Here is a 12,516-nt window from a genome sequence, read left to right as displayed (position 1 = left end):
CTATACAGATTATTGCTTTAATATAACCTCTCAACTGATTTGTTTAACCTCTTTGAGGTTTGCAGAAAAAACAAATATCTACAAATATGAAATTCTTAGAATATATAAAAATCTATATATTTTTCTACATGATGTCACTATAAGGAGCATAAATTCACATGTGTTCATAACTCTACTTATGTTGTTCAATATATACTACAATTCTTAAGCAAATTGTACTTACAATTCACAACAGAGTGTATTAAAAGTGTCAGTTCCAAATGTTATAAGCCAAAGAGTTCTCCTCCATTAATATATTTCCCACCTTGCAATTTAGAAGCGATCGTCCTACTGCATCAGTCTCTCCTTTGCTATATATCTCTCTTCCTCATGGTGTGTGTGTGTGTGTGTGTGTGTGTGTGTGTGTGTGTGTGTGTGTGTGTGTGTGTGTGTGTGTGTGTGTGTGTGTGAGTGAGTGTGTGTGGGTGTGTGTGTGTGTGTGTGTGTGTGTGTGTGTGTGTGTGTGTGTGTGTGTGTGTGTGTGTGTGTGAGTGAGTGAGTGAGTGAGTGAGTGAGTGAGTGAGTGAGTGAGTGAGTGAGTGAGTGAGTGAGTGAGTGAGTGAGTGAGTGAGTGAGTGTGTGTGTGTGTGTGTGTGTGTGTGTGTGTGTGTGTGTGTGTGTGTGTGTGTGTGTGTGTGTGTGTGTGTGTGTGTGTGTGTGTGTCCTCTATCCCCAGACGAGGTCCTAAAACTAGTGACATCCACTACCTACCACCTGTCCTCTCGACCCTGTCCCGTCTCCAATCTCCAATCATTCCTTTCCTTTCTTTCCAAAACCCTTGAATGTGTTGTCTCTAACCAGCTTTCTCTCCATCTCTCTCTCAGCATTAGTTTTGGTTGAGTCAGACGCTCCTTTTGGGGAAGGGGTGAAAAGGTATAGTTAATATCATCAACCTTCTCGAAGTAGGTGACAAAAGCATCAGCAGTGAGGGATGAAGGTTGAGTGGTGGGAGGGGGTGGAGGAGAAAGTGGAGAAGAGCTTCCTTGTGTTAGACTCTAACGCAAGGAAGCTCTTCTCCACTTTCTCCTTTCTACCACACCGAAATCCAATCCTGTACCTCTAACAGTTAGAGGTATGTTTTAGCAGATGTTCTGAGCCGGGAAGGCAGAAAGGAGTGAGTGCAATCAATCAATCAATCAATCAATCAATCAATCAATCAATCAATCAATCAATCAATCAATCAATCAATCAATCAATCAATCAATCAATCAATCAATCAATCAATCAATCAATCAATCAATCAATCAATCAATCAATCAATCAGATCTAGTGATTATTATCATAGAGATGTGTGTTACTAACTTCGATGTTGAACTAGGACAGCATCTCCAGTATTCCTTTCAGATTGTAAAGAACTTGTCAATTAAGATGTATATTAAATTCCGAAAATTACATTATTATAGGGTGCCAGTAAACAAAATATATTCACAAAACAGTCGTTTTTTTTCACCTGTATTAAAGTTCTGGACTTCTGGTAATTAAAATATTTCGTCATGAATTTTTTATTCTACAATCATCTGTGGGTTCTGTTTGTATCAATTAATTGTTATTATGTTGTTTGAGGAAAATTATGGATTGCAACTTTGCAATGACTGAAAAGATAAAAGCATAAAACAGCTTTGGCTACATAATTTCTTAACACTGACTCCTATACATGGTTTACTTCATCAGTGGAACAAATTAAGAAACAACCAAACTTGTTTTTCTGTCGTAAACTAGGCTATAAAACACAAAGCGACCCTTTTCCCTTTTCACCTCAGGACAACAACCTGTAGATGGAGTATGGGGGAGGGTCATGGATGCAAGGGGGTGTGTGAACCCGTGTGGAACTAGCTAGGAAGCTTATTCAAAATAAAAGCTTACTGGTGATGGTTAAAAGTGAATTATCCTCCTTCTAATGTTGAAATAAATAACAGATTTGAAGTTTAACGTAAACATTGGTTATTTATTTCGATATTTAATTGTGTTGTGAACTATAAATAAATAATTCAATCAAATAAATGACTTAAACCCTTAACCTACTTAAGTAGACCATGGACAGGTGGAACAGAAAATAATCTTCTTTGGGTCAAAGTCCTAGGTTTTAAATGCTCATTTTTTTCACCAACACATTTTCAGAAATGTGGACTATAGGCCTACATTTGTGGAATAGTACTACTACTAGGCCTACTGCTGCTGCAACTACTACTACTCAATTACTTGTCTATAATAATAATAATAACTAGGCTACATATTTCATTATTATATATTCCATGGACGATCTACACTGCCCTTAAATACATATTTTTCATTATATCTGTATTTAAAAAAACAACAACCAAACAAACAAACTATAATAACAATGTTATTACATTATTATCTACGCATCTTATTTTGAAGTCTGCTGCCGGACATCTGAATTTAAGCGGCGGAGACTAGAGAGAAAACAGTTCCTAATGGTGAAAACGGATTATTTACATCTTCCATCTTTCGTTTGCATGGTGTAATTCAACAAATACAATGAAACTTCAATAACATCAGTTTTGTCTTTTAATATAAGATGCGTTGCTTTTATTCGGTTTCATCCAGAAGAAAAGATAACTGAAAAGTTCCTAACAAACTATTTTAACGTTTTTCATTTGGTGATTGAAAAGAAAAAGGTAAAAAAAAAAAAAAAAAAGAAAGAAAAAAGAAGAATGTAGAAATATGTATGTTTTAATTAGATTGAAATAGCTTGGAGCCTTTGACACAGTCTTCATTGTTGAAGGTATTGGCCTGCATGCATACATGGACTATTTTTCTTCGGTTTGCATGCTCCTTCAATAATTGTTATATTTCTAATTCATGCGTCGTCCTTTTTCTTACATTATGAATATTGTCCCCAGGTCTGATCGATCAGCACCACTGTACGATAATGCATTCTGCTGAGGGATGGGAAGAGTGCTCTGCGCTCGGGGAGGGCTGGAAACGCAAAGAAGTTGTTCGACGCTCAGGTTCTAGTGTTGGACAGAAGGATGTGTATTACCTCAGGTACAAATAACTAATGTCTCAGTGGCCACTTGATCTTACTTGTGTGTGTGTGTGTGTGTGTGTGTGTGTGTGTGTGTGTGTGTGTGTGTGTGTACACTTCCTTCATATTTAACAATAATCACAATCAAATGCATAACAGAACATAGAAATATGCCATTGCCATTCTAATTGTTTTTCTCTTCTTACAGTCCAAATGGTGACAGATTGAGGAGTCGTATAGAATTGGCATCAATCCTGGAGGGCCATGATTTGTCAATGTTTGAGTATAAATCAGGATGTTTTCTCACCAGTGATGAAGTGTCAAGCAGAGTGAAGGTACTGAGATGTTTGGCCACTTGACTATATTTAAGCTGTTGCATATATATATATGTGTGTGTGTGTGTGTGTGTGTGTGTGTGTGTGTGTGTGTGTGTGTGTGTGTGTGTGTGTGTGTGTGTGTGTGTGTGTGTGTGTGTGTGTGTGTGTGTGTGTGTGTGAAAACAAATCACAGTGAAACATAGAATCCAGTAGTGGGCGGTAATTAGTCGACATAGGAAGTCAACTGGCATAACAGTCAATGAAGAAGAATACTGGCCAATAGTGCAAAAGATAACTTGTTCCTGACTTTTGTTCATCCGGTGGTGTTTACCGAGAGACAGAGACCCTCTAAGCTTACCTTACCACCCGGCATCTGACAAAAAGCATAGATATTTATTGACTGGCTGACTCGGCCATTAATTCACTAGGATATTTATTTGCTATTTGTTCCAAGGACCAAGTCGATCTCAAAATGGTAATAAACAAAAGCATTCCTTCGCCACACAACGTTACCGTTTGAAATGCTAAACCAATGGGGCTAACGCTAAATTAGCCATGGTACAGGTTTTAATGACAGGAGTTATGTAAAAAATAATAATAATGCAACACCATTCATGAAAAGCTCACGTCGTTAGCTATACTTTTGGTAAGAAAATGTAGAGTAACTGTCTTTAGGTCTTTAGCTAATGATAATATTGCATGACGTGTAAGCTAACTTTAGCAGCTAACGCGGTGTGTAAACAAAGTAACAACCAGCTGCAGGGCAGGCCTTCAACTGTAGCTTCAACTGTAACGGAGCTAAATGACAGATACTAATAGATAATAGTAACAAGTCACTATCGATTTTTGTTATTTATTTTGCTGTCTCGTTTCCCCACAACACTAACACTAAAGTGTGGTTAAACTCTTAATCGACCCGTCCGATACTAATACAAACGCTGTATAGTGTATATTATTTTCCTTTGTGGTTAACCCCCCCCCCCCCACACACACACACACACACCAAAAGTGTCGTTTTGTGTAAATTATCTTGTCCCCTTTGGGACCTTATTTCTCTTTTTTTGTAAAATACTAAAAAGGTAAACAAGGTCCAGAGACTCCAGAAAGGGGCTAGGGAATCCATGATAGGTGTAACTTCTGAGTTGAGTTGACCTACAAAAATATGTCAACCCGTGCAGTGATGTGAAGAACTTAGTATCAACAACATCATAATAACATGTTCACTTGCTTGGATTTGAGCCATTCAATATGATAATATATTGTGTTTAGACTAGAGCCCACTGAACAAAATTATGTTTATTTGATCCATACTTTGTGCTTTTCAGGACAGTGAAATGTCTGACATGGACCCTATGCCCGGGCCTGAGGGCAGCAGCATAGAGGGGGAAAATGCACCACTTTATTGTATCTGCCGGAAACCAGATATCAACTGCTTCATGATGTAAGTATATACATTTTGTTGTCATGATTATTAATTTTGTGCAGATGCTGTGATACTCACACATTTGTATCTCTTGTTGAAAGTGGCTGTGATAATTGCAACGAATGGTTCCACGGGCACTGCATCAACGTCACTGAGAAAATGGCCAAGGCGATCAGGGAGTGGTACTGCATGCGATGTAGAGGTAACTACATATCTCAAAATGATATTTCTGAATGTTATGCTTTGAACATTTTCATCATTCAAATAATTACTTGTTTTCTCATTAACATAGGTAAGAACTCTTCACTGGAGATAAAGTATCGCTCAAAGAAAACCCGTGACAAGGACCCTGATTCGGATAGATATGAAAAATACAGCAATCCAAGTACTCCTGAATATAAGGGCGAGAGGCGACGCGGATCAAAAGTAAGTGTATTTTCAATAAAATGAACCTGCCAACTGCTTCAACTATTTAACTCGTATGAATTGCTTCATGCAATGTAAAAACTTTACATAGATATTAGATTGATAGATCTTTCTAATATATATTGAATATACCCCTTTTAAATGTAATTGAGGCTTTTCTGCAAAATAAATGGTTATATAACTTTGTGACTAAATTCCTTTTTCCTCTTGAGGTAAAGCGCTCTGTCCGCATGTGTGGGGAATGTGAGCCCTGCAGAAGGACTGAAGACTGTACCAGTTGTGACTTCTGCAAGGACATGAAGAAGTTTGGTGGCCCAAACAAAATTAGACAGAAGTGTCGGTTCAGACAGTGTGAGGTTCGAGCCAGGGTAAGGTTCTTCCTGACACGAAGACATCATCTCTATTTCTTCCTTTATGTAGAATAATTTGAGGCTTTAAAGATGGGGACATTTTTTCCACTATACATTTGAAACTTTTGGAATTAAGAGTTACGTGTTTAAACTGTGATGAGTACCAATTTATTGATTTCTGCAGTTCCCTTTAAAGGTGTGTGACCTGTTGCTTCTTGATTTTGGTTCAGAAAATGCTGCGTGTGAAAGACGAGGAGAATGCTTTGCAAGAGAGGCGGGACAATTACCATAGACGTCGGCACTATTCGGACGACTACGACAGTGAGGCTGAGCTCTACCAGCAGTACAAGGCAGGGGAATATGATGACAATACGGTAGGAGAAGCAATAAAGCAGTGTATTTTCAAGGATCCCCATAACTCTCAGAGTTACAGACCTGTCCAGGTACATTTGGAACCCACCCAAGGAACCCTGATGGTCCATGTACCCCACTTTGAGAACCACTGGAATAAAGCAAAACAAATCATAGTAGACCCTCTTATTTTCCAGGTCATTCTGTAGAGTATAAGCTTGTGTTCCAGTTTCAATTTAGTCTGCTCATTTATTTGTTTTGGTCATCTTCCTGACCTGAACATTTATTTTCTGTTTACTAAAGAGCTAGAGAGACGGTAATAACCCTTTTTGTTTCTGAACAACACCTTTAATAAACTATTTTACTTGTACGAGTTGTCCTGACTGAAATCTTTTCATGCAGCAATGGCTCAGCGATGAGGACGATGAGCCTCCTTTCAGTCCTGTCATGCGTAAGAAAGCCGTGAAGGTGAAGCATGTCAAAAGACGAGAAAAGAAGTTTGACAAGAAGGTAAGAAATTTTATTTTTACATGTGGAAATTAATTCGTTTGCACCAGAAAAATGTGTATAGAAAAATGTAAGGCAATTTTTAGAAAAATGGAAGGCAATTTTTTTTACTCGTCCATCAGAAGGAGTCACGACGCCACAAACAGAAGCAAAAACACAAGGACAAAGTTAGGCACAGTGACAAGGTGGAGGGACGTGATACTGGTGGGCTACGCCAGTGCCTGGGGCCCAGCTGTGTGGTGGTAGCACGTCCCAACTCTAAATACTGCTCTGAAGACTGTGGCATGAAGTTAGCTGCCAAGTAAGAATGGGCTGGAAATCTCTGTCTGTCGCTCACTCTCTTACACATTTGGTACATTATGCCTCTGTTTACACAGACTTAAAAGCCAAACAGAAATGGGAAAAAACGCAATCAAATAATTCATCGTAATTGTATGACATCAAGTAACATTTCATGATTGTGACAGCCCTTTGTGTGTACTGTATGTTTCCTTCAGTCGGATCTATGAGATACTCCCTCAGCGTATCCAACAGTGGCAGCAGAGCCCCTGCATTGCCGAGGAGCACGGTAAGAAGCAGCTGGAGCGAATCCGTCGAGATCAGCAGAACGCTCGCCTACGCCTCACTGAGATGGAGCGGCGCTTTCATGAGCTGGAGGGCATCATCGCCAAAGCCAAGCAGCAGGTGGTGCAACAGGACGAGGAGGTGAGATGTAGCTTGTTGGAGCGAGTTGAGAAGTTTGACCTTTTTTCCAATGATATAAATTACACCCGTTAATAACTCAAGTATTCTTAACCCATTTTGGGCGGGAACCCCTGTTGGTGTTTCAAGCATTATGTTGCTTTAGCTATTGAAAAATAGCAGATCGTGAAAATGTGGCGCAAATACATTTTTAAAATTGCATTTTGGGCGGGAACGCCTTTTGGTGTTTAAGCATTATCTTATACTTTCGCTATTGAAAAATAGCAGATCTACAAGCTTGTAAGCGAATTGGCACAAAAACCCAACCCCCATTGAGGGCTTATATTAGGGGAAATAGCCAATAATGCACTTTTGCACAAAATGACACCTGGAACTCTTTGGTGGGGATGTAACAACTACAAATAAAGTTAAGAAAGCCTTCTATCATGGAATTCTCCTTTAAGCTGTTGCATGCTTTTCTTTTCTGTTTTACTGGAAATTTGTGGAGATTATAATCTTGTTGAACAAAGCATAAAGCATGTGAATATCATAAACCTTTATTTGCAACACTCAAGCCCATTGATTGAAGTAATTTTCAGGTTATCCTCCAAAAAGACATCATTATCACTAGAACAGTCACTCTGAACAGTATGTGCTTTAATGAATGAAGCCTTTTCACATCATTACTTTACTTTTGTGTTGATTTGTAGGCGAATGACGGGGATAGTGAGGACACAGACCTGTCGATTTTCTGTGTGTCTTGTAGTCATCCCATCAACCCAAAGGTGGCACTGAGACATATGGAGCGGTGTTATGCTAAGGTAATCTATGTTTTGAATTTGAATTATGTACAGAAGGAAATTGGAGATAATACATGACGTGCTTGTACATTAGAGATGCATGGATCACAGTTATGTGTCATGGGCTGATTTGAGTCATAAATAATTGACATACTAACAGTGGCCAGTGCAATAATACACAATGAGAAAAATATTTATTTGTGTGCCTTCTTCCCATTCTATTGAGCCGTGAGTGGGGGCCACATTAGTATGATCGGGTCGACGACCCATCCAAGTGATTTTATTTTTGGCCCATAAAAGTGTACTATGTATTGGCCTTAAGGGTCCATTTGGTTCCATTTGTACTCTAGTTACATTCGAGACAGCTGCCTCTTGTGCAAAAGTTGTCATTTGCATTTCATTTAATCTCATAGTACTGATTCATTTGTCTGTCCCGGTGCGGGCAGGTGGCAGATATGTACAGTATCTCGTAAAATTAATTAACACTAATTATGCTAAGGAATCAAGGATACACGTCTTTTCTCTCTCTTTTTCTGTTCACTTCCTTGTTTACGGCCTAAAGTTTCTCTCCATGGTTTTTACCAAAACGCTGATGTTCTGTACTAATTTCTGACTTCAGCAAGCATGTCGTTTGGAATATAAACGCTTCTAGAGAGACTTTCGATGTGACAGTGCGATGTATTAACCCAAGATTATGCCTTCCGGTTTTGGGGGGTAATGGAAGGCGGGGCTTTTCAGAGTAAAATCTGCCTCATCTGCTTTGCACTTTAGCGCCTTTTATTATGAAAAATTCCCTGGCAAAAGAAGTGATAATTAGCGTAAATTGCGGGAGTATGATTTGTACATATTCTGGTGATGTCAGAGCCCATCCATGCGTACACTCACAAATGCAAGCTTGTATCTTATTCAATATTCTTACATTCATCATAAAGACTCTGTTGTTTTTCATCAACAGTATGAGAGTCAGACCTCTTTTGGTTCCATGTATCCAACGAAGATTGAAGGGTAAGAGAGAGAGAGAGAGAGAGAGAGAGTGTGTGTGTGTGTGTGTGTGTGTGTGTGTGTGTGTGTGTGTGTGTGTGTGTGTGTGTGTGTGTGTGTGTGTGTGTGTGTGTGTGTGTGTGTGTGTGTGTGTGTGTGTGTGTGTGTGTGTGTGTGTGTGTGTGTGTGTGTGTGTGTGTTTAGTTTATCATCCTTCAGTTTCAAATACAATATTTAAAGACAATGAATGTAAGCCGTTGAAAACAGAACAAAACCGAAATAAAACATGAAGTGTGTGTGTGTGAGAGACTAAGATGTTTTTTTTTTTATCCAGAGCAACCAGACTCTTCTGTGACGTGTACAACCCCCAGAGCAAGACGTATTGCAAAAGGCTCCAGGTTTTGTGTCCAGAGCATTCCAGAGACCCCAAGGTCTGTAGGGTTTAATAAGCAGAGCAATCAATTGCAACCAATTATAAGACATGATTCTGTTAAATCTGTGCAAAATGTCATCTGCTGCGACTGTTTTAAATGAAGTACTTTTTACCGTTTTCATTTGGTGGTTAGATCCCAGTAGATGAGGTGTGTGGCTGTCCTCTGGTCCGGAATGTTTTTGAGCTGACAGGAGACTACTGCAAGATCCCCAAACGGAGATGCAACAAGCATTACAACTGGGAGAAGCTGAGGAGAGCTGAGGTGGACCTGGAAAGGGTTAGGGTGGTAAGTCAAAACCACCATATCTATGAGAGAGTTGGCACCCTTTGTCAAGGCCCTGGTTGGGCCCCTCTTCGCACCCATTGGTTGCCGTTTCGTGGTTGGACAAAAGTCTTCTCTCTCTCCATCCACTACCATTGAAATAACAGGTTTTTCAGTTGCTTCGTATTGATATTTTGTGAATTCAATTATTTTTTAAACTTGGTGTCAGTAAAAAGGAACATCACAGGTGCAGCATGGTGACTGGGCATATCATGTTTGTTTTTAGTTTTTTCCAAAAATGATGTTTTAGCAAATTCAACATAAACTAGGCGGGACCAGGCAGAAAGAGCCTGCTGGTTAGTCAGTCAGGGACCAATCAGAGGCTGACAAAGGGTGAATTATCTCCGCCAGGCCAGAATGGCAGGGTGGAAGTCAAATTGTCACCCCTGTTCGTGCGTCTGTGTTATTTTTGTGCTTATCTAAAATGTATTTTGTTGTTAAGTCTTCATGAATAGACACAACTGATCTATCCTTTCATGTCTCTCTCACAGTGGTACAAACTGGACGAGCTCTTTGAGCAAGAACGTAACGTCAGGACGGCTATGACCAACAGGGCTGGTCTGCTCGCTCTCATGTTGCATCAAACTATTCAGCATGACCCTGTGACGACTGATCTCCGATGCAGCAAGGATAGATAGCCTGCATCCGTTACCCATGCTGTGCATAATATAATATTGTACATAATGTGTGAGACTTTGAGCAATAAGAGATTTAACCATAGATTTTACCCCTTTACACCATTTTAAATACACTTTGGTAAATGAATTATTTTGGATTACTCTGTGCTGTACTGAATGCTAAATGGATATATTTTTCTCACTTGCGGTAGATTATGAATGATTGAGTAAGAAATACTTTTTTCTTATGATTGCCCATAATAAATACTAAACAAACTGCAGACTTTGGGTTACTCCAGATACTTCCTGTGTGGAAAAATAAGGTATGTTTCTACTATCATGGATACATAAAAGTAATTAGTAGGCCTAGCTGTTGCATCAAACTTGGATATATAATGCCTTTTTGGCAAAATGTCTCCCAACTGCAATGAGGTTACTACATTTATTTCGGACTATTGGATTTTAAACTTCTGAGCACCATTTGACTTTAAAGGTCTAAGTATTTGTTAAAATGTCCTTTTTATGTGTGCACCCCCACAAGTTCATTAAGTGCCTGGTTTGCCTGGTGGGAGGTGATCCACCTGAAGTTAAGCCTGTAGTTGTATGATAAAGGGGGAGGGGCTGATAATGCGATGTCACTATATTACTGTTTTTTCATTTGACTGTCAAGGGTTCAGCCTCCAGGAAGAAACCCTAAATAGTAAATACAAAGGGAATACATCATTGTACATAAAAACGACTCCGGGGTGTCTAATGAAGTACTGTCACCTCATAGACGCATGGAAAACTGGAAAACACTCCATCTCTAAGTTTTGTTTTAGTGCAACATCACCCCAAGAGATTTCTATACACTTCACAACAAAGAATGGAGTTTACATAATTGCAAAAGATAAACCAAGCAAAAAGCAATTAACAGCAAAACAACAACTCCCTACTGATTTTGGTGATATGCACACAACACAACTTTGTTCAGTTTTTAGTGTGGTTGCCCGAATGGGCAACCAGACTCTTGTAACTGTGACACTTTATTAGTGTGGTTGCCCGAATGGGCAACCACACTAAGACTCTTGTAACTGTGACACTTTATTATTATTATTGCGAACGCAGTGAGCCACTTACTATGACAGCAGGGGCTGAGTGTCTGTGTGTGTGTGTGTCACGCTGTGTGGTGTCACGCTGTTACACCACCGGCCCGCCACCAGAGGGCGCAGCTGTGGCACGCACGCACGCACGCACACACACAGTCACACACACACACACACACACACAGGGCGCAGCTGTAGCACACACACACACAACCACACACACACGAGCTGCGTTCGCTTCACGCGTTTGCGCGTCTTACTTGTTATTAGTGTGGTTGCCCGAATGGGCAACCAGACTCTTGTAACTGTGACACTTTATTATTTCACTGGAGTAGTCTTTATTTTGACGCTTTATACCTCCCACACTGTACGCTGTACGCACTTGAGCCATATGTCAAATTGACCGGAAAAATCGGGAATCGTGTGCTTGTATTTTGTTAAGAGAAATGTTGTATAGTTTAATTGATATGAATTTATTAGTGAATTAAATTTCCCCATTGACATGAATGGGAAAAGGCAAAAATTCACATTCAAGTATTTGTTCCTCGGAGACTGTAATCACTATAGTTACAAAACTTTTAGGGATAATTCCACATTATCCCTAAAATTATTTAACCTTAAAATGTTATCGGTCGGCCTCATGGTGGCGCTATAACAGCCCACTTTACCTTTTGGCTTATAACTCTTGAACCATAGGTCGTAAAATAAAAAAATATTTTTTCCCTGGATTCCTTGGGTCATGACGCATCTCCCCATATAGGCCACGCCCATTTCCGCCATGATAGATTTTCCGCCATTTTGAATTTTGTCCAAAACACACTTTTTGCTTTTCCTCCTACAGATTTTGTCCAAATCTCACAGAAATCGGCACACGTGATCTCTGGACCCATCCAATTAAAACTGAACTGCAGAATTTTGAAAGTGCGTATCGTTCGGCCGTAATCGTCTTCCGAAGTTAGTAGGAGGGGCCTATATCACAAAAAATGCCATAAATCACGAACGGAATGTCCAATCCATCCCACATTTCAATCACATGTCAAAGCAATTCCATTTTCATCCATAGGGGGCGCCGCAAATGTGAGAAATGTAACCGTTTGTCGCAAAAACATGAATTTCGGGGGTTAAATCCCCTCCGAATTACTTACGCATGATCTAAGGCGTGACTTGAAATTGTAATTGGCTGGCAATACTAGTG

The 12,516-nt window shown here is 39.7% G+C and overlaps 1 protein-coding gene across 3 annotated transcripts; it reads left to right on the top strand.

Moving 5' to 3' along the window:
- Positions 1-2,962: 2,962 nt before the first annotated feature.
- Positions 2,963-10,517, top strand: cxxc1b (CXXC finger protein 1b). Of its 3 annotated transcripts, none has more exons than XM_083770762.1 (15): positions 2,963-3,048; positions 3,237-3,363; positions 4,671-4,786; positions 4,870-4,970; positions 5,061-5,194; positions 5,413-5,562; positions 5,775-5,918; positions 6,298-6,405; positions 6,525-6,703; positions 6,900-7,107; positions 7,794-7,904; positions 8,839-8,888; positions 9,199-9,295; positions 9,431-9,583; positions 10,111-10,517. In XM_083770762.1, the coding sequence occupies exons 2-15, from the start codon at positions 3,304-3,306 to the stop codon at positions 10,255-10,257; spliced, it is 1,758 nt and encodes a 585-aa protein (XP_083626888.1). In that variant the 5' UTR covers positions 2,963-3,048; positions 3,237-3,303; the 3' UTR covers positions 10,258-10,517. The 3 variants fall into 3 exon arrangements, with proteins under 3 accessions (XP_083626888.1, XP_083626887.1, XP_083626889.1); XM_083770761.1 differs by having other exon boundaries at positions 5,407-5,562; XM_083770763.1 differs by lacking the exons at positions 2,963-3,048; positions 3,237-3,363 and adding an exon at positions 3,674-3,820 and having other exon boundaries at positions 5,407-5,562.
- Positions 10,518-12,516: the final 1,999 nt, after the last annotated feature.

Source organism: Protomyctophum parallelum (assembly GCF_964188405.1).
Source record: "Protomyctophum parallelum genome assembly, chromosome: 8".
NCBI lineage: Eukaryota > Metazoa > Chordata > Actinopteri > Myctophiformes > Myctophidae > Protomyctophum > Protomyctophum parallelum.
Note: the sequence above shows the minus strand (reverse complement) of the source record. Positions and strands in the feature narration are given on the sequence as shown.

Bases quoted from the DNA above. Each gene is read 5' to 3' on its own strand.
- cxxc1b (XM_083770761.1), top strand. From the start codon at position 3,304: ATGTTTGAGTATAAATCAGGATGTTTTCTCACCAGTGATGAAGTGTCA. The intron at 4,971-5,060 runs GTAACTACATAT...TCATTAACATAG, and splicing joins GTACTGCATGCGATGTAGAG to GTAAGAACTCTTCACTGGAG. The intron at 6,704-6,899 runs GTAAGAATGGGC...TGTTTCCTTCAG, and splicing joins GGCATGAAGTTAGCTGCCAA to TCGGATCTATGAGATACTCC.